This window comes from Gorilla gorilla, chromosome 22, assembly GCF_029281585.2.
Source record: "Gorilla gorilla gorilla isolate KB3781 chromosome 22, NHGRI_mGorGor1-v2.1_pri, whole genome shotgun sequence".
NCBI classification, from domain to species: Eukaryota; Metazoa; Chordata; class Mammalia; order Primates; family Hominidae; genus Gorilla; species Gorilla gorilla.
Genome location: NC_073246.2, coordinates 27524369 through 27546925, shown reverse-complemented (window position 1 = coordinate 27546925; position 22557 = coordinate 27524369). Strand labels below are relative to the sequence as shown.

Here is a 22557-nt window from a genome sequence, read left to right as displayed (position 1 = left end):
CCCTATGATCCAGCAGATTCAATGGTACTTGAAGTGTCAGAGGCAGATAGAGATGCTCTTTGGAGCCTTTTCAGACCCTTAAAGGTGAATCAAAGGGAAGGCCCTTAGGATTTTAAGCAAAGCTCTGTCATCCTTCGCAGATAACTAATTTCCTTTTGAGAAACAGCTTTTGGCCTGCTATTGGCCCTTAGTAGAGACTGAATGCTTAACCATGGGCCATTGTTACCCTGTGACCTGAGCTGCCCATTATAAGCTGAGTGTTATCTGACGCACAAAGCAATAATGTTGGGTGTGCAGAGCAGCACTCAGTTGTTAAATGGAAGTGGTATACACATGATCAGTCCTATGCGGGATTTGAAGGTACAAGTAAGTTATGTGAAGAAGTGGTCCAAATGTGCGTGGTCCCCACTCCTGGTACATTGCCTTCTCTCTCCCAGCCTGCACCTGTGGTCTCATTGAGAGTTCCCCCATGATCAGTTGACAAAGGAAGAGAAAACTCAGGCCTGGTTTACAAAGGATTCTGCATGATATGCAAGCACCACCTAAAAATGGCAGGGGCCCAGCACTTTGGGAGGCCAAGATGTGAGGATTGCTTGAGCCCAGAAGTTGGAGACCAGCCTGGGCAACATAGCAAGACCCCATCTCTACAAAAATAAAAAATTAGCTAGGCATGATGGCACACACCTGTAGTCCCAGCTACTCGGGAGGCTGAGGTGGGAGGATTGCTTGAACTCAGAAGGTCGAGGATGCAGTGAGGTAGGATTGCTCCACTGCACTCCACCCTGTGTGCTAAAGCAAGACACTGTCTCAAAAAAAAAAAAAAAAAAAAAAAGAGTGCTCCAGCACCACAGCCCCTCTCCCTCTCTGGGCCATCCCTGAAGGACAATGGTGAAAAGAAATCATCCCAGTAACCCCAGTAGGCATAGCTTTGAACAGTGCACTGGTTGTTCACTTTACTTGGAAAGAGAAATGGCCAGACATGGGATTATGTACTGATTCATGGTCTGTGGCCAATGGTTTGGCTGGATGGTTATGGACTTGGAAGCAATGTGATTAGAAAATTGGTGACCAGGTCATTTGAAAAAGAGGCACATGGACAGACCTCTCTGAATGGGCAAAAATTGTGAAGATATGTGTGTTTCATGTGAACGCTCACCAGAGGGTGACTTCAGAAGAAGAGGATTTTAATAACCAAGGGGATAGAATGACCTATTCTGTGGATATCAGGTTGGCCTCTTTTCCCTGCCACCCATGTTATCACTCAAGAGGCTATGAATAAAGTGGCCATGGTGGCAGGGATGGAAGTCATGCAGGGGCTCAAAAACATAGATTTCCAGTCACCAAGGCCAACCTGGCTACGGCCACCACTGACTGCTTAATCTGCCTGCAGCTGAGATCAACACTGAGTCTACCACTCCCTAGGGTGATCAGCCAGCTACCTGGTGCAGATTGATTACACTGGACTGCTTCTATCGTGGAAGAAGGACCATTTTTTCTTACCGGAATACTTAGTCTAGACACAGACTTGCCTTCAATGCTTGTAATGCTTCTGCCAAAACTACTATCCATAGATTTATAGAATGCCTTATGCACCATCATGGTATTCCATACAGCATTGCTTCTGATTAAGGAACTCACTTCATAGCAAGAGACATGCGGCAATGGGCCCAGGTATATGGACCTTGCTGGTCTTACCACGTTCCCTACTATCCTGAAGTAGCTGGCTAAATAGAACAGTGCCTTTTGAAGACTCAGTTACAGCATCAGTGACAATAGGTAATAATACCTTGCAGGGCTTGGGCAAGGCTTCCTAGAAGGCTGTATATCCTCTGAATTGGTGTCCAATATATTGTGCTGCTTCTCCCATAGTTAAGATTCATGAGTTCAAGAATCAAGGGGTGGAAATAGAATTGGCACCTCTCACTATTATCCTTAGTGACCCAGTAGCAAAATGTTTGCTTCCTGTTCCTGCAACCACGTGGCCTACTGGCCTAAAGGTCTTAGTTCCAGAGGGAGGAATGCTTCCACCAGGAGACACAACAATTCCATTGAATTGGAAGTTAAGATTGCCACTTGGCCACTTTGGGCTCCCATACTCTGAACCAACGGGCAAAGAAGAGAACTACCGTGCTGGCCAGGGTGACTGGTTCTGACTACAAGGGGAAATTGAACTACTACTCTACAATGAAGGTAAGAAAGAGCATCTCTGGAATAAAGGAGATCCCTCAGAGTGTCTCTTAGTGTTACCATGCCTTTTGATTACAGCCAATGGAAAACTGCAACAACAGGCCAGGAGCAGTGACTCATGTCTGTAATCCCAGCACTTTAGGAGGCCAAGGTGGGAGGATCACTGGAGGCCAGGAGTTCAAGACCAGCCTGGGCCACATAGCTAGACCCCATCTCTACAAAAAAATAAAAATTATAAAAAAAGAAAACTATAATAATCCAACCCATGCAGGACAACTACTGGCCTAGTCCCTTTAGGAATGAAGTTTTGAGTCACTCTACAAGGTAAAGAACCAGCTGAGGTGATTGCTGAAGGCAAGAAAATATAGATGGGGTAGTGGAGGAAGGTAGTTATAAATACCAACTATGGCTATGTGACCATTACAGAAATGAGGACCATGGTTATCATGAGTATTTCCTCCTTATTTTATTGTAAATATTTTGTTGTATATATACACATATATATCCATATATCCATATGTGTATGTGTACATGTACATATCAAATATCATTGCTTGCTTTCCTCTCATTCCCTTATCATGTAATATAAGAATAATGACTTGACTTCCTAGTACTTAAGTACTGTTACTTCTACATCTTAGGATTTAATTTTTGGGATATCAAGAAGAATAAGCACCACTCAAGGACGTCATCTCTTCTGTGGAAGGAGTTAGTGCATTTTCAATTGTACACAAAACAGTTGAATCATGTTAGGTGGAATTATAATCTTGTTAATGTTTTTATTTGAAGATTAAGTATGGGTTAAGGAGAAGTGTATGGATGCCAAGTTGACAAGGGGTAGACCTGTGATAGTTAACTTTATGTGTCAATTTGACTGGGTCACGGGTGCCCAGATATCTGATTAGACATTATTTCTGGGTGTGTCTGTGAGGCTGTTTCTGGAAGAGATGAATATTTGAATCAGTTGACTGAGTAAAACAGCTTGCTTTCCCCAGTGTGGGTGGGCACCATCCAATCCATTGAGGTCATGACTAGAACAAAATTAGAGGAAGGGACAAGTCACTCTGTCTGCCTGACTGCTTGAGCACAGACACTGGTTTTCTTCCCTCAGACTGGGACTTACACCATCAGCCCCCTGGCTGTCAGTCTTCAGATTGAGACTGGAGCTATACCAACTCCTTTGCCGTGTCTCCAGCTTGCCAAATGCAGATTATAGGACTTCTCAGACTCTATACTTGCATGAGCCAATTCCTTATAATAAATCTCTCTATTACAGATTTATTACATTTGTATCATCTAAATCCATATGATCTATTGGTTTGTTTCTCTGGTAAACCATAATACAGTTGTTTTTCTAAGAATGAGGTAATAACAGTCCCTTTGATACACACTTGATTCAGAAAATTGTAAAATTAAAAAACACATATAATTGCATTTAACTGTGGTTATGTGCTAATTTGCTTCCCATGCCCAAATGGCTGTGCTGCCAATTCATGGCAAAGCAAAGAAGTCTAGTGCCTGTTGCTGCATTAGGGAGTCTAGTGAAGGTGACTTCTGCCATTCCCATGTGAAGTAGAGTAAAAAGTCACCCAAAAATCTGGGCTAGAATCAGCCTCCAGGGTATGAAGAGGCTAGTTGCAGTAGCAATAACCTGCTTTATTGAACAACCTGATAGTGTGCTAAATGCCATCTATGCATTAAGTGCTTTAGTCATCCCCAAATGCTATGAAGCAGGTATTATTATTAATGCAGTTTTTCATATGATTAATTGGAAGCATGAAGTGGAAATGAACTCGCCTAAAGTTACAAGGCCAAGAAGTGGAGAGCAGGGATTTGCACGTAGGCAGCTTGGCTCTGCAGCCTATGTTATATTAGACACTCAGAGGCAGTTCATGATGGTTGCATTCAGCTAGTTTTTGGTGGTCAGAACCCAGCTGTGTCTTCTCCCCAGGCATGTCAAGATTGATGGGAAGAGGCAAGCGTCATGATTAACGGACTAGGAATTAGGCATCCTCTCCGAAGGCCAGCCAGACAGGTCAGAAATTTTCTTAACAGCTTTACTGAGATATAATTCACATACCATACAATTCACTCATTTAAAGTGTAAATTCGATATTGTTTAATATATTTACAGGGATGTGAAACCATCACTGCATCTAGTTTTAGAACATTTTAGTCCCTCCTAGAAGAAACCTAGTTCCCCTTAGCAGTCACTCCCCATTTCCCATCCTACTTCTCCAGTCCCAATCAATTACATATCTACTTTCTGTCTCTGTAGCTTTCCCTATTCTGTACATTTAATGGAAATGAAATTATAAAACGCATGATTCTTTGTGATAGACTTCTTTCATTTAACATAATATTTTCTAGATTCATCCATGTTGTAGCATATATCGTACTTCATTCCTTTTTGTAATATTCCATTGTATGGATATACCACATTTTGTTTCCCATCCATCGGTTGATGGACAGTTGGTTGGTTTCCACTTTTTGGCTACTGTGAATAATACTGCTATGAATATGCATGTACCATTTTTAGTATGGACATACATTTTCATTTCTCTTGGTTTCTTTTTTTCTTTTTTAAGAGATGGAGTCTCACCATGTTGCCCAGGCTGGTCTCAAACTTCTGGGCTCAAGTGATCCTCCTGCCTCAGCCTCCCAAAGTGCTGGAACTACAGGTGTGAGCCACTCTACCTGTACTCTCTTGGTATTTATGTAGAAATTGAATTGCTAGGTTACATGATAACTCCATGTTCAACATTTTGAGGAAATGCCAGCCTGTTTTCTAAATCAGCTGTACTACTTTACATTCCCACAGGCAGTGTGTGAGGCCTCCAGTATATCTACCTCCTCACTAATACTTGTGAATATTGGCCTCTTTAATTATAGCCATTCTAGTGGGTATAAAGTAGTATCTCATTTTACTTTTATGTACATTTCCCTGAGGTTAATGAGGTTGGGCATCTTACTGCTTTTCATGCCTCTTCCTAGTTTGTTGAATATTTATTAGGTTGAGCAATTTCCCTTCTATTCATAATTTATTGAGCTTTTTTTAATCATGAAAGAGTGTTGGATGTTGTAAAATACCTTTTTTGTATCTATTTAGATGATCATGTAGTTTTTGTTCCTTATTCTGTTATATGGTATATTATACATTGATTATATTGATATGTTAAAACATTTTTATATGTTGCTGGGTTAAGTTTGCTAGAATTTTGTTGAGGAATTTTTGCTTCTATATTCCTAAGGGCTACTGGTCTGTAGTTTTACTTTGTTCTGTTTTCTTGTGATTTCTTTGGTTTTGGCATCAGGGTAATTCTAATTCTGGCATCATAAAGTGAGTTAGAAAGTGTTCCCCCTTCTTCTGCCTTTTGAAAGAGTTTGTAAAGAATTGGTATTAATTCTCCTTTGAATGTTTTGCAGATCTCATCAGTAAAGCCATCTGGACCCGTCTTTTACTGATGGAACATTTTGAAATGACTAATTTGAGCTCTTTATTTCGTGTAGGCCTATTCAGATTTTCTATTTCTCCCACTACATTTTTGGTAATTGCATCTTTCTAGGAATTTGCCCATTTCATCTAAGCTATCTAATTTGTTGGCATATAGTTGTTCATAGTTTTCCTTATAATCCTTTTATTTCTGTAAGATTGGTAGTGATGTGGCCTCTTTCATTCCTGATTTTTAATAATTTATATTTTCTCTTTTGTCAATAGCTAAAGGGTTGTCAATTTTGTTAAACTTCTCAAAAAAATCAACTTTTTGTTTGGATTTTCTGTGTTGTTTCTCTAGTCTCTATTTCATTGGTTTGTGCTTGAATCTATATAACTTCCTTTCTTCCACTAGCTTTGGGTTTAGTTTGCTCTTCTTATTCTATCTCCTTAAAGTGTAATGCTGAAGTCTTTTAAAAGGTGGGCGTTTGTAGCTATAAATGTAAGAAGAAGTGGGGACTATTTTTGTCTGAAGAAGATTTAATAGTCTGATAGAAATCTCCTGGTAAGACTAAATTACATATAGTGTTACCTGGATGCTTTGCTTATCCTCACTCTATGGCACAGAAGCGTTCAAAATGCGCAAGTGAAATCCATAAACTCCAGTAAAACATTTGTTTTAGAAGTGACGATTACTCAAAGAGTTCATATAATTTCTAATTTTGAAGGATGAATTATTTGACGATGATTGTGAAACAGTCTCAAACCTGACACGTGTAGCAATTCTGCAGTCTGAGAAATTGCTACTGGCATTTGCAAGCATGGCAGAAATTTAATAAACTGTCGCCAAACCATTTGCTTGTTTGAATGCCAAGGTTTCCTTCCCCACATCACATGCAGTGTCCTGTTGCCAACAGTTATCAAAATACTCCCACAGTTGTCACAGAGAGAATTGTTCAGGGAGTTATTTTTTCTTTATTCTTCTTGTCCTTATATTTCATTGCCTTACCACTTCTATTTGGGGATTTATTTGAGCAATCCAAATACCATCAGTATGGAACAGTTAGATATTAAATAATGGATTACAAAATAATATTTGAGATATAGCTATAGACATATAGATAGTACAAAAAGATTAAGAAGGAAGACTTTCATGCTTTACTCCCTAAATATTCTTAGTTTGAATTTTGATAGGGAGACTACATTGTTTGTGGAATGTAAAACAACAAAAAAAATGTAAAAACAATTAGGAGACAGGGAATCAAGAGGAAAGTACTAAGAAAGGTCCAGCTAGATAAACTCATTCTAATTAAAGATATGCAATTGTGTGGTGGAAAAGGTAATAACAGGATTTAGAGATAAAATCCAGCCCTTTGGATGAGAGATTGACAAGAAGTTGAAATTATGGGCTCTGGGTTTGCATTTTCTGTGATGACCCCAATAGATAAGTGCCAGGCTAGGTTTGACAAGGTCTTGAATATGAAACAAAAAAGGTGGAAGATTAGAGGGTGTGACTCTGGACTTTAATCACAAACGCAAAGATGCATGAAGGTGTCGCCTTTTATCACCAGGATAATATTCACAAGTGCTATCTAAAAGAAACATATTTCTGCTGTGTCTTGTGTGGTAATGGCTTTGATGGACACTTGGCAGTCTCTATCAAAGTGTCATATGCATGTAACCTTGACCAAGCAGTTCCATTGCTAGCAACCTCTTCTGAAGAAATACTTACACCAGTGCACAGATACTACATAGACAGATGCTCACTGCAGCAAAATACTTTAAATATCCTAAGTGTACATCAGAGAGAGAGAGAGAGAGAGAAAGAGTATGGACAAAGGGGAGAGCTGGGATCAAACCTAGGCTTTTCCCCCTCACTATACCACATTTCAGGAGTTAGTCAGTGGGTGCAGGTGGCTTTTGGGTGATCAGGACCCATCTGTGTCTTCTTCCCAGGATAGGTCAAGATTGGATGGTGGGGAGGGGAGGGAAGGCAGGCAAGTGTCAAAGCTAAGAGACAAGGAATAAGGCAGACCAGGCTGGGAATTTCAAACAACAATGAAGGAATAGGAAAAAAATTACATATAATTAAGGGGAAGGGGTTCTGAAGGAAAGCATCTTGTTTGACCAAAAGAGGATACCTTAATCAACTCTAACTCTACTCCCAAGGAACCATGAGCACCCCCACCTCTAAAAGACTCTGAATGAGCTTGCTGTTAGTCTAATAGGCTTTCTTGCTCTGAAACAGGATGAGGGACCAAGGAGAAGTTTACTTTTGAAGAATGTATTTGTTCCTTTTCATCAAAGAAAATCCATATTAACATGTGTTTGAGGGATTAGCACATCTTTGACTTTCTAAGAATAGGAGCCGAATTCTTGCAGTGTTCACAAAGCTATGAAATGAAGGATTTGGTGTGACTGCTGCAGGGTGGGATGATTCAGAGTGTTCTTTTTTCTTTTTCTTTTCTTTTTTCTTTTTTTCTTTGTTTTTTTTTGTTTGTTTGTTTTTTGTTTTTTGTTTTTTTGAGACAGAGTCTCACTCTGTCGCCCAGGCTGGAGTGCAGTGGCACGATCTCGGCTCACTGCAAGCTCTGCCTCCCGGGTTCACACCGTTCTCCTGCCTCAGCCTCCCGGAGTAACTGGGACTACAGGCGCCCGCCACCATGCCCGGCTAATTTTTTTTTTTTTTATTTATTTTTAGTAGAGACGGGATTTCACCGTGTTAGCCAGGATGGTCTCGATCTCCTGACCTCATGATCCGCCCGTCTCGGCCTCCCAAAGTGCTGGGATTACAGGCGTAAGCCACCGCTCCCGGCCGATTCAGAGCATTTTAAGGACCACATGCCAATTTCAGGAGTCCTGGCATTTTCTGCATTCTCTGGCGTTTCCAGTGACCCCAGATGCTATACTAGCATTTATATGACCTTGAGACAAATACTAGCCTTTCTGTGATTCATCTTCTCTACCTATTAAAAGAAGGGAGTGAAATTATGATCTGTACTATCTCTTCGAGTTGTGATATTTATAATTTTCAACACTTACTGTATCATCAACATTTTAAATAAACATTATTTAGTACTTATTAATGAGAGTTGGAAACATAAAAATTAACACAATTCATATATATACATATATGTACATACATTATATTTTCTGTGAATGAAACAAAAATATTTTGTACAAGAAAGTCTATCTGTGATCTGTATCCTTGGTTCTCCCCTTACTATTAGGAAATTTCTGATAAGAAAGAGATGGTTTGAGGAGAAATGATAAATGATAGCTGAAGGAGTAGATTATGTATATATCTTTGTATTCATCTGCCTTTCATTTTTCCAGAACCCTCTCACCCCCTCCACCCCTATGTGCGCTCGCGCACACACACACACACACACACACACACACACTCTATTGCCCCCTCAGCTCACAACAGAGTTGATAAGGAATAATGTTGAAATAAAAGTACCACTACCAAAACAGATATGTAGACCAATGGAACAGAATGGAGGCCTCGGAATAACACCACACATCTACAACCATCTCATCTTTGACAAACCTGACAAAAACAAGCAAGGGGGAAATGATTCCCTATTTAATAAACGGTGCTGGGAAAACTGGATGTAGAAAGCTGAAACTGGATTCCTTCCTTACACCTTATACAAAAATTAACTCAAGATGGATTAACGACTTAAATGTAAGACCTAAAACCATAAAAACCCTAGAAGAAAACCTAGGCAATACCATTCAGGACATAGGCATGGGCAAGGACTTCATGACTAAAACACCAAAAGCAATGGCAACAAAAGCCAAAATTGACAAATGGGATCTAATTAAACTAAAGAGCTTCTGCACAGCAAAAGAAACTATCATCAGAGTGAACAGGCAACCTACAGAACGGCGGAAATTTTCACAATCTACCCATCTGACAAAAGGCTAAGATCCAGAATCTACAAAGAACTTAAACAAATTTACAAGAACAAACCCCATCAAAAAGTGGGCAAAGGATATGAACAGATACTTCTCAAAAGAAGACATTTATGCAGCCAACAGACATATGAAAAAATGCTCATCATCACTGGTCATCAGAGAAATGCAAATCAAAACCACTATGAGATACTATCTCAAGCCAATTAGAATGGCGATCATTAAAAAGTCAGGAAACAACAGATGCTGGAGAGGATGTGGAGAAATAGGAACACTTTTATACTGTTGATGGGAGTGTAAATTAGTTCAGCCATTGTGGAAGACAGTGTGGCGATTCCTCAAGGATCTACAACTTTAAATACCATTTGACCCAGCAATGCCATTACTGGGTATATACCCAAAGGATTATAAATCATGCTACTATAAAGACACATGCACATGTATGTTTATTGCAGGACTATTCGCTATAGCAAAGACTTGGAACCAACCCAAATGTCCATCAATAATAGACTGGATAAAGAAAATGTGGCACATATACACCATGGAATACTAAGCAGCCATAAAAAAGGATGAGTTCATGTCCTTTGCAGGGACATGGATGAAGCTGGAAACCATCATTCTCAACAAAATATCACAAGGACAGAAAGCTAAACACTGTGTTCTCACTCATAAGTGGGAGTTGAACAATGAGAACACATGGACACAGGGAGGGGAACATCACACACTGGGGCCTGTTAGGGTGTAGGGGGCTGGGGGAGGGATAGCGTTAGGAGAAATACCTAATGTAAATGACAAGTTGATGGGCACAGCAAACCAATATGGCACATGTGTACCGATGTAACAAACCTGCACATTGTGCACATGTACCCTAGAACTTAAAGTATATATACGTATATATATACGTATATATATATATAAAGAAATAAAGGTACCATTTAGCCTCATGACATCACATACCAAGAGAAAAAAAAATCCATGTGTTACACCTGCCTATTCATCTCTTGTTATTTCACAGCAATTTGTCCTCAGGTGGAAGTAGAGGGTGTTGACCCCTGATGTGTGATAATTGATACAAATGTGTTTTTATTATGTAGACACGTAAAATGCATGTCAAATGCTTCTGCAATTATTTGATTCCCAAAATACAGCTTATTTGTATGCTTCCTAGACCTTCAATTACAGGCAGTGTAACTGACCCAGGGCCCCAGCTGCTGAACTCTGAAATAACATGTTTGCTTTGAGGCAAACATGCTTCCTGCTTCCCAGGGGCTGCTCCCAGCCAAAGACTGAGCACAGTGGGGACACTGAGGCATGCCCACTTTGGCTTTGGGGATTCACCTAATGATCTTGCTGAAACTTTATTATGCACTGGTGGTCAAGAATGCGTTCATTCAATTTTCCTTCCTTCTCTTCTTCACATGGAGTCAGCCTTACCTGGCCACCTTCCCCTTTTCCCTTACAAACATTTCTCCTAACAAATTCCTTGCATATTTACCTCTGTCTTGGTATCTGTTCTTCAGAGTATCTGGACTAACACAAACTGATTAAAATTTTGTACAGCTTTGTGAGGCACAGAACCATATGTTTGGTATCTTGCATGTTGGGTCAGTAGGAGGAACATAAGATAGAGGTTATGTTCCTCTATCTTATGGGGATACTGATAGAGGCATAATAATGGGGTAGCTGATAGAGGCATCAAGAACTCTCAACAGTGGTATCCTGTGTGGGGTTTTGGTAAGAACTTGTGAATCAAGAAAAGAACTGAGAGTGAAACTTTTCCTTAGGCACCTTTACATTAAAAGACAAAATTTCCCAACAAGTAAATGTATAATGATTTGAAAATGTAAAATCAAATATTTGGATTTAAAAAGCATATGAATTTGAGAACAAAGAAAGTATAGGGTTTGGAGACAGCCAGATCTGAGTTTAAGCCCCAGATAATCTTTGCGATCTTGGGAAAATTACTGTGTTACTGGATTTCTTTTTTCTTTTGGAACAGGATCTCACTCTGTCATTTAGGCCAGAGTGCAGTGGTGCAATCACAGCTCACTACAGCCTCGACTTCCTGGGCTCAGGTGATTCTCCCACCTCAGCCTCCCAAGTACCACCACACCCAGCTGATTTTTTGTATTTGTTTTGTAGAGACAGGGTTTTGCCATGTTATCCAGACTGGTCTCCATCTCCTGAGCTCAAAGGATCCGCTCACTTCAGCCACTCTACAGTGCTGGGATTACAAGAGCGAGCCATGAAACCTGGCGTTGTTATTGAATCTTGATTCCAGTGATTTGCATTCCTCCTTGAATGTGAAGTATATAACCTCATTTACTGGCTCCCTGCAGGAGGCATCCTACTTGATTGACATTGGTCTTGACCAGGGGACTTGCTGGGGCCAGGGGACTGTGTGGCTGAGACACAGGTGAGTCTGAACAGAAGCTCTTAAGAGCCAGTGCACAAGGTGGTTAACTGCATTCTTTTCCCTCTGCCACAAGAAGCACAAGACCAAGTAGGGGCTGCTTCTATGGCCTGGATTCTGGAATAAAGTTGCAGAGCCGCAGTTGGCTGGTAGCTGCCATCACTGACAGCCAACATAAGCAAAATAAACTTTCATGGTTGAAAACCACTGAAGTTATTCTCCAAAGTTTTGATGTTGAAACATTTCAGAATAAAGTTGAAGGAGTAGTTCAACTAAAATCCTCACTTAGATTCTCTAATTGTTAACATTTTGCCACATTTGCTAAATTTGTCTTGTTCCCTCCCTCAATATAGAGCTCCCTGTTTTTGCTGAAACATTTGAGAGTTTGTTATAGGCATAGTGATATTTGGTTCCTAAATATTTTAATATATATATATCTTAAGAATAAGGATTATTTCCTATATGACCATGACACTATTATTGTATCCAAGAAGTATAACATTGACATAATATTATTTAGTATACAGTTCAAGTTTCTCTGTCACAATAACATTCTTTGTAAATTTTTTTTCCTGATCCAAAACCTAGCGAGGATCATGCATTGATAATAACTGTATATTTCTTTAGTCTCCTTTAATTTAGGACAGTTTATTAACTATTTGGGGGTTCATCTTTCATAAAACTTACATTTTTGAAGAGTTTAGGTCAGTTGTTTTGTAGAATATATCACTTTTTGGATATACCTGATTTCCTCATAATTCTTTAGATTCAGGTTAAATATTTATGTTAGGAATACTCCATAGGTAATATTGTTTATATCACAACCAAGAAGCACAAATAATGTCAGATTGTCTCATTTTGGGTGATGATAAGTTTGACCACTTGATGATGATATCCACCAGATTTCTCCATTGAAAAGTTTCACTTATCCATTTGTATTTTGTCAGTAATTTGTGAGGTGATACTTAGAGACTATGTGAATATATTGATCCTCAACAAACTTTCTCTATTGATTTTAGCATCTATTGACGATCCCTTCCTGTACCAATGGTTACACTGGTAGATGCAGAATGGTGATTTTCCCTATTCTATTATTCCTGTGACTTTTATTATCTGGCATTCTTTTGTACAGAAAACTCTCTTCACTCTTTCTACACTGATTTATTCTTGAGTGTCATTACGGATTCATGAATTTTTAATATACATGTCATAATATTTCAGCATTATTCTTTTTGTTATGCAAACTCTCCCAAATTTGGACAGCGGGAGGACCTTCGAGCTTGGTCCGCCGTCCTTTTTAACATGTTTCTGTTTGTATTTTATAGTTAGTTGTAGGCTTTCTGGCACAGTAATGATCCAGGCTTATCTTAGATATTTACTGTTACAGACTTGATACTTTTTATTTGGCAGAGACATTGACAGAGTGAGACTAAGATTTGGGGAGCTGGTTGATAAAGAAGGCAAGATAAAGAAGATTCAGAGTAAGAAAATATTTGGGGGGAATTCTTGGCCAAAGATTTACCTCGGGTATGTCTCTCAAGCTCTTAAAACCTGAATTTCTTTCCCTGGAATATGAAGATTATTATGCCAATTGCTCAGGTAGGTTGTGAAAATTAATAAACCAAGCCCTATGATTGGCACATAGTATTTTTTGGCCATTATCACTAGTGACAACCTTTCAACTAGGTTAATTTCTCATACCGGTGAACTCCAATTACCTGCCTCCAATGGGTTTGTGATCAAACTTGCTTAAGTTCATGTTCAGAGGCTTTGCTTAAATGTGGCTCTAAGATGTTCTAAGGGCACTAGAGTGTTTCTAGGTAAGGTTAAATGGGCACAGGCTCTAAAAGGCCGATGAAACAGACAGCTTTCATGGGAACTGTATGCAAATTTGAGGAAGCAAAAGATACACCCGCCCTCCAACACTATATGTATATATGTACATTTTGTGGTTTGAATTAGGATCTTAAATGAAATGTAGCCTGGTAAAATGTAGACTGGATGTAAATCCAAGCTCCGTCACTTACATTTCCCATTTTAAAAAGTGAAGATACTTACACTTTCCTGGCGCAGTGGTTGTGAATGTAACATTTGGGCCAAGGAGACGGTCGATCTAGCGTGGCGCAGGGTCAATTTTGTACCTTAGGCGGCACTTCCACCTGGTGGCGGCGCATTCCAATTGCAAGGCAAAGGACAGAGTGGGGGAAAGGCTGAATTCGACACCCTTAAGTAAAGCCACAGAATTAAACTACTGTAAATGAAAATATTTCCATCCTGTACCTACAGAGTGCTTACTTCAAATAACACTCACGTCCTGGTAGGACAGAAAAATTAGACAATGAGCTGAAGTTTGCCTGCAAGGGCATTCATTCATTCATTCATTCATTCAAGAAACATCTGCTGAGCGCTGACTGCGCTGTGCTCTGTTCTGGGCGCTTGGGATACATCAGTGAACTAGAGACAAAAATTCTGCCCCGGGATGCCTTCTCCTGTACATCCTATACTATATAAACTAAACTAGAAAATTTGTAAAGAGCTCTTAGGAATTACAACGTCCTCTCCAAAGTCAAGGGGACGTGTTCCGAGGCCTCTATTACCACAGCTAAGGGGAGAACCGGGGTGCAGACCCACTCCAGCCGAACTAAGAACCTACCCGGCACAATTGAAAGTTAAGCCACGCGCTAGAAGATGTCATCGCTGACAAAATAGAAGACGCCTTCCCCATTCCCCCCCACCCCCCGCCCCCGCCAAGAAAACCATATATTCTTTTAGGGAAGCAAGCGCTTCACCTGGGTGGCCGGGATCGAACCCGCAGAGGGCTGAAGGCGGAGGGCAACGACGCCTGTGGAACTCTGTTTCCCTGCAGAGCCTACGTGGTGGGCGGCAGGCCGACCGCCCTGGGGGCCCTGCACCTCTGGGTAGGTGACCGCGCCCAGGTATCGAGCACAGGTAACGCGCCCCGGCTCCGAGTCTCGGGGTCTCAGCCACTGAATCCCCAGCGAGGCCTGACGCCCCCCGGTGGAGGCGAGCAGTCTGAGTGCTGGGTCCGGAACAGACCTGTCCTGCGGAACTCCGAGTGCGCGTTCGGTTTCCGGGGGAGGAGGGCGGAGAAGGACTTGCGCGCGACGGTTCTCACCGCTGCTATGGAGGCGCTGGCCATGGGTTCCCGGGCCCTGCGGCTGTGGCGGGTCGCACCCGGTGGCGGGATCAGCTGGAGTGAGTTTCAGAGGCCGTAGGGACAGGGAGCGAGGCCTAGATAGTGGTGTCTGTCTAGATTGGGCCTGAGGCGGGTCCGGGGAGGTTCCGCGGGGCAGAGGAAGGAGAAGGGTTTCTCAGTCCCTCCGCGGCGGTCGCTCTTGCACAGCTTGGGAGGACTAATTTATGGGAACGAGGGTCTGGCGGAGGGCAGGGGCAAGGGCAGGGGTCGGAGCCAGGCCGCGGGAGGAGCTTGGGCCCGCCTCTGGGAAGCAGCGCACGTTCCGTGCACATCTGTCCATGTCTTCCCAAGGAATACTCGTACTTGCCTTGGCAGGTTCCCTGATTTGGCCTTTGGGATATAAACTCAGCATTTCTCATTCTGGATATTGATAGTTTGGTGTGGGACCTTTGGTTTCCTGAAATTTTCTTGTTTTTCTTCAGACCCTGTCAAACCGACCACTTTGTTCACCTTCCCAATGACTCTAGTCCAGTTTTGACTCCGTTTCCTGGTTACTTTTTGCCCCTTATTGTAAAGCACTGATTGGAAACACGACACAGGAAATTGGTGGGAAATAGCGATCTGATGTGAAAGAGCCAAATTTAAAAGTAGAGGCACGTATCTGGGCCAGCTCTGTTTCTTCCGCTGGTGTTTGTTAATATTACAAATTGGTTTAATTTTACCTCTGAGCGCACTTTTGGCAGTACGTTAATCATTTTTTCAGTCTTCATATTTATTGTAACTTCTCCACAGGATTTATAGCAACATCGCCAGCTTCTCAGCTGTCACCGACAGAATTGACAGAAATGCGGAATGATCTCTTTAATAAAGAGAAAGCCAGGCAGTTATCATTAACTCCCCGAACTGAGAAGATAGAAGTTAAGCATGTTGGGAAAACTGACCCCGCTACTGTCTTCGTGATGAATAAAAACATTTCAACTCCCTACAGTTGTGCCATGCGTAAGTAGCAGAATCAGGTTACAGTTTTGACCCTTTTACTTAAGCTGTGTGGAAGCACTGGTGCAGGAGACAGGATGCTGTAATTACTTCTGGTCATCTGCGGCCATGGCAATCCCTTTATACCAAAATCCTTTCTTGAGACCTGCATGGTGACTGCTCCCACCACATCACAGACCTAGCTAAAAAGAGCAAGCAAATCCCAGCTACTTGGGAGGCTGAAGCAGGAGGATAGTTTGAGGCCATAAGTTCAAGACCAGCCTGGGCCCCATAGCCACCCTGTCTCTCAAAAAATAAAAATAGAAATAAATTAGCCAGATGTGGTGGGCGCAGAAGTCCCTGGACTTCCCAGAGGTTCTTTATCTGGCACCTTATTGTCTATTCACTGTCCCTGTAGTTCTGGAGGGTACTCTGAGTATTGCAAGGTTGGCACTGTAGTGCACAGATTGTCCTGCCTGGCACTTGTTTGAATCTGGCTTTGTTTATGGTACTAGATAATTTTCTGGCAGAAGGTGGCCAGACCTGAGTGCATTGTTACTAGTGTGCTTTCTCTTTTAATTTAATTAATTTTAGAGATGGGGGTCTGGCTCTGCTCCCAGGCTGGAGTGTAGTGGTACTATCATAGCTCACTGAAACTCCTAGCCTCAGCCTACCAAGTAGCTGGGACTACAGGTGCCCACCATCACACCTGGCTAAATTATTTTTATTTTTGAGAGAGAGGGTGACTGTGGTGCCCAGGCTGGTCTTGAACTTCTGACCTCAAGCTCTCCTCCTGCTTCAGCCTCCCAAGTAGCTGGGATTTGCTTGCTCCTTTTAGCTAGGGCTGTGATGTGGTGGGAGGAGTCACCGTGCAGGTCTCAGGAAAGGATTTTGGTGTAAAGGGATTGCCATGGCCTCAGATGATCAGCTTTTTTTTGCCGCCTTTTTCTTTCTCCCCTCCTCATTGTATAGCCTAACTTACATCTATCATCTGCTTTCCACTTGGCTCTCTCTGTGTTGTATTTTTGTTGACATTTAGATGTACATGTGGTAAATGTGTGAGTGGGAATGTGCATGGGGTGAATGTGATTGGGGTAAAAGTATTTATTTATATCTTAAAGGAGACAACTGTGCCCCATGTGTGATTTTGTGTGGAAACGAAGGGAATAAGAACTTCTATATTTTATTTTTGATCAAAATGTTTTGATAGTACGTTTGATAGAACTGGTAATATTTAAATTAAAGAAGCCCCAAAACAGATACAGGCAGGACTAGCTGCATTGCTTAAACTTTTGGAAAACTCAGTAACGATTCCATTTAAGTAATTAACAACTTTAGTTATCAGCTTAAACTGGCCTAGAGAGTGTACACTCACTCTTAATCTTTCTTCACTCTGGCATTTGAATTAGTACTTATAAATATTTACTCATTTGGTTTTCAAGTATTTCTGGAACCTCTGCGATATGATAGGCATTAGGACTACAGAGGAGAATAAGACAAAACCCAGGCCCTTAAGGAGCTTTATACACATCACATGTAGTGATGAAGCTTCTGAAGCATCCTCAGCATGACCCCTGCCATGAGACGTTCTTGTCATTCATGCTTGCAGTCATTCAGTAAACTCTTATTGAACACCTGCTATATTCCAGGCCTGGTGCTAGACTCTGGATATACTGATGAGTGAGCAAAAGTGGATGTGATCCCTGACTTTACGGGGTTTATGTAGTGGTTGATAATTTAGACCCTGTAGTTTGACTACTTTTGTGAGTAGCTGTGTAATTGCAGAACATCTAATTGGCATTAACAGTTGGCATTGCATTCTGGGATGATGAAACAGACGAGAGCTGATTGGCTTATCTGGGAGTTAATATTAATTATTAAAAAATGGTAACTACTGTATTTAACTTGAAGCATCTATGTCATGGAAATAAGAGATGGTTTGGGAGCAAGACCCAAAACCAATCTAGAACTGATTTTTGTAGGTGTGTATTAATATATTTCCCTTTTATTTTGAGTTGTGTGTGTATCTATCCAAATGTATCCATGATGCTGCTCTCTGAATATTCAAGTGTAACTTTTTTCATTAATAATTAGCAAATTAATTTCAAACTAGATGTAGCCTGAACAAATTTTGTAAATGGTTTGGGTAATTTTGTTAATAACCAATAAGACCTTGAGTATATTGGGTATTATTTTATTTATTTATTTATTTTTGAGACAGAGTCTCGCTCTGTCACCCAGGCTCGAATGCAGTGGCGTGATCTCGGCTCACTGCAACCTCTGCCATCTTGGTTCAAGCAATTCTCTTGTTTCAGCCTCCCAAATAACTGGGATTACAGGCACGTGCCCCCACACCTGGCTAATTTTTGTAGGGTTTTTTTTTTTTTAATTGATTATAGACGTAATATACTTTTTTTCTCTAAAAAGGACAGTCTGCAGAATCTTGCCTTTCCATTGTTATATTTCTAAAAATAGCACTTAAACATGTAACTTTTCACTCTGGATTTTGTTAGATAATCAGTCTGTTTTAAATTTCTAGATTTAAGCGAGTGGTATTGCAGGAAGTCCATTCTGGCTCTGGTGGATGGACAGCCTTGGGACATGTATAAGCCTTTAACAGAGTCCTGTGAAATTAAATTTCTTACTTTCAAAGATCGTGATCCAGGAGAAGTGAATAAGGTATTTCTATCTCTACATTCTTTTTCTATTTCCCCAGTATCTTCACCTTTTTATTAAGACCTGTTTTCTGTGGGGTGTAATGTAAAAATATGGCCAAGTTCAAATGTTGTATTGTACTCTTTAGTCAATGTTTTACCTGTTAGATTAGGCACTTTTGTAGTTCAGAACTTATCAGTGGCATCCATTTGTGGGTATTTTTGTATGCTATGTCTTTTATATTCATATCTTTGTTCAACTTACATTCATTAATCACTCTCTATATTGTGGGTGATTCCATTTCCACTGCTACTGCTTGAATTCAGCCTTTGACCATCTTATCTAGATGATTTCAATAACTTTTTAACTCTTTCTGCTTACCCATCCCCCCACTTTTTTTTTTTCATTACTTAAAAGTTGTTCTTTTACAGGCATATAACAGCTTTATTAAGTGACTTGTCCAAGGATCATGTCACTTAAACCTAAAGAACTTGCCTACCTGTTAACATTCACATAGCTTTCCAGGCCCTGTATAATCTGTTCCCAGCCTGCCTTTCCAGCTTGGCCTCCCCCTGCTTCTTTCCACTTCCTCCTTGCTCTGGCCTCTTTAGAGTACTTGGTCACTGTATTAGTCCGTTTTCACACGGCTATAAAGAACTCCCTGAGACTGGGTAATTTATAAAGAAAAGAAGTTTAATTGACTCAATTTTTCATGGCTGGTGAGGCTTCAGGAAACTTAACAATCATAGTAGAAGGGGAAGCAGGAACATCTTACATGGAGGCAAGAGAGAGAGTGAGGGAAGAACTGCTAAACACCTTTAAACCATTAGATCTCATGAGAACTCAACTCACTATCAAGAGAACAGCCTGGGGGAAACCGCCCCATTATCCAGTCACCTTCTACCAGGTCTCTCCTTCGTTCGAGATGAGATTTGGGTGGGAACACAGGGCTAAACCATATCAGTCACTAATGGTTTATGCTGTGTTATCCACCTTGCTTTTGTTGATGCTTTCGCCAAATGTGAGCATTTTCTTTTCTCTCTATTAAAATCCTATTTATTTTTTACAATTCAATTAAAAGGCCATCTGCTTTGTGGAACCTTCTAAGTTTCTCCTTGTCAAAATTAATCCTCTTTTCTCTAAGGTCTCACACAACTTGGCTAGTCTCTAGATATGATATTTTAATTTTGTCTTGTAACATAAATGGTCGAATGTGAAGATAGGGACCATTTCCCTTATTGGACCTAGTTCTTGATATACATACAGTAGGTGTTTAATAAATATTTGTTGAAATAGTTGAACAAGAAAATGATAGAAATGACAGTAATAGCCAACAATGAGTGTGTATGTATTATGTATCAGGCACTGTTCTAGGTGATTTACAGATATTAACTCATTTAACCTTCATACAAACTCTGTGAGTTCGTGCTATTCTCCCCATTTTCCCGATGAATAAACTGAGACAAAGAGAAGTTCAGCAGCTCGACCAAGGTTACTGATTTAGGAAATAGTGGAGCCCAGATTTGAACCTAGGCATTCTGACTGGAGTTCAACAGACATTTAAAGACATTTAGGTAGGATAGATGAAGAAGTACATGTTGCTACTTGCCTTCAAGGCCTGGGTCTGTACTTATTTTTAGTGTAATATGGTTGCATTGAATTTATAATGGAGAAGTGATCCCACTTTTGTAGTCCTCAAATGTTAAGAAGAGCCTCTGAAAAGTGCACAGAGTAGTGTCAGCAGGAGGGGAACACAATGTACAGATATGGTGCAGGTTTCTCCTTGTGACTGATCAGGTCATTGCTCTGATACCATCTCAGGCATGTCCATGAATCAAAATGTGCTGGTAAGATGAAAGCCCAGTTCCTGCTGCTCTGCTATAAATATGAGTAATCTGAACGATGTGTTAGGGTGTTAGGTATAGGATAAGAGTCACTAATAATTCATAAAAGTTGAGTTTTTCTCCATATTTATAAATGATATAAAGTTACATAATTAATATATTTATTTTACTTTAGCACAAGTTTGTTAACAAGTTAACTTTATCGTGGGTTAAAAATAAATACTTTCAGATAATAAAACTATCTGTCGGGGTTGATAACCATTATGGTGTTTGAAATCTTGCACAGAAACATTGCTAAGAACCTGAGGTTCATGCTTCATTCTTTTTTGATTTTTGCTTGGTCGAGGTAACGTCATGGCCTGATGGTAACTGTTGCTACATTGTGTGAACAGAGATATATGAGAAATATTTTCTAAGTCAGAAGTTCACTTAAAATTTAATATTGTCAAAACTTTAGTGAATCTCAGTGTGTTTATATATATTTTATATATGTATATTTTTTTTCTAGGCATATTGGCGTTCCTGTGCTATGATGATGGGCTGTGTGATAGAGAGGGCATTCAAAGATGAATATATGGTCAATTTGGTCAGAGCTCCAGAAGTTCCTGGTAGTGTATACATATAAGTATATGTCTTTTTGTGATCCTTAAATATTTTGGTACCTATTTTTGATGACGTATAGAGTTTAGTACTAATATAAATTACCATTATACATATGTTTCATTTATCATGGGTAACAAAATCTTTCTTACTATGATGAAACATGAAGTAGTCTTTGCAGGTTAATAATTAACATCATAGAATTACTGGAAAGTGTTTGTCTTGAATATGAATTTCATGGAATTCCACTATCTCAGTGTTTATTTATTTATTTGAGAGGGAGTTTCACTCTGTCACCCAGGCTGGAGTGCAGTGGCGTGATCTTGGCTCACTGCAAGCTCCGCCTCTGGGGTTCACACCATTCTCCCGCCTCACCCTCCCGAGTAGCTGGGTCTACAGGTGCGCGCCACCACGCCTGGCTAATTTTTCTGTACTTTTAGTAGAGACGGGGTTTCACCATGTTAGCTAGGATGGTCTCGATCTCCTGACCTCGTGATCTGCCTGCCTTGGCCTCCCAAAGTGCTGGGATTACAGGCGTGAGCCACTGTGCCCGGCCCTTAGCGTTTATTTTTTACTTTAAGCATATATTTCCAAATTGGATGTATAGAGGAGGAGGAAATCTGAGTATAAGTAGACTACTGTAAAGAGCTGTGCTTAGGTGGTAATATTTCACCAGACAGGACCATTACTTTGGAAAGTGACAGCACTTTGGTGAAATGACAGGGTGTGGACTGTAATTTTGCTAAAACTAGGATTTTGGAATAGTAAGTATGGTAGGATCACGTGTCTAATTTTTTTTTTTTTAAAGAAGTAGATATACCTAAAATATTTGAAAGAAGCTCAAGAAATGATTCTAAGAACAAAACCCCAAAAAGAAGATATTTAGGGGATATAAAAGAAATGTAACATTTTGTATCCATTAAGTTATTTATCTACTTACTAAATATCTTGTTCTTTTGGATTTTTTTTTTTTTTTTTTAAGACGGAGTCTCGCTGTGTCGCCAAGGCTGGAGTGCAGTGGCGCGATCTCGGCTCACTGCAACCTGCACCTCCCAGATTCAAGCGATTCTCCTGCCTCAGACTCCCAAGTAGCTGGGATTACAGGTGCCTGCCACCAAGCCCAGCTAATTTTTATATTTCTGGTAGAGATGGGGTTTTACTATGTTGGCCAGGCTGGTCTCAAATTCTTGACCTCAGGTGATCCACCTGCCTTGGCTCCCCAGAATTTTTACATCTGGTAACTGTATGAAATCTGTATGGTAATAGCATTTTTGAAGAAAACTTGAATGTTTAAAAAATATTTGTGATTTGGGGTTGACAATCTTTTGGCTAAGGGAAATTTGATAGAGCTCTGGCAAGCAGCTGGAAGAAT

General features: G+C 40.5%; 1 protein-coding gene and 1 long non-coding RNA gene across 5 annotated transcripts in view; one reads left to right on the top strand and one right to left on the bottom strand.

Moving 5' to 3' along the window:
• The window catches only part of LOC129529336 (uncharacterized), a 27925-nt gene extending 13068 nt beyond the window's left edge, over positions 1-14857 (bottom strand). Inside the window, exons 1-2 of the long non-coding RNA XR_008674823.2 lie at positions 14744-14857; positions 14013-14113 (exon numbers count right to left, since the gene is read on the bottom strand). This is a non-coding gene — a long non-coding RNA (uncharacterized lncRNA). The remainder of the gene's footprint in view (positions 1-14012; positions 14114-14743) is intronic.
• MRPL39 (mitochondrial ribosomal protein L39) overlaps positions 14854-22557 on the top strand; it is a 22054-nt gene continuing 14350 nt past the window's right edge. For 2 of the 4 annotated variants that reach the window (XM_055373958.2, XM_055373959.2), the window contains exons 1-4: positions 15041-15170; positions 15904-16110; positions 18626-18765; positions 21094-21193. In XM_055373958.2, coding sequence (XP_055229933.1) covers positions 15098-15170; positions 15904-16110; positions 18626-18765; positions 21094-21193 — 520 coding nt within the window. In that variant the 5' untranslated portion in view covers positions 15041-15097. Of the gene's footprint in view, positions 14873-15018; positions 15171-15903; positions 16111-18625; positions 18766-21093; positions 21194-22557 lie in introns of those variants that run through there. The other 2 variants (XM_019017735.4, XM_004062623.5) reach the window with 2 other exon arrangements.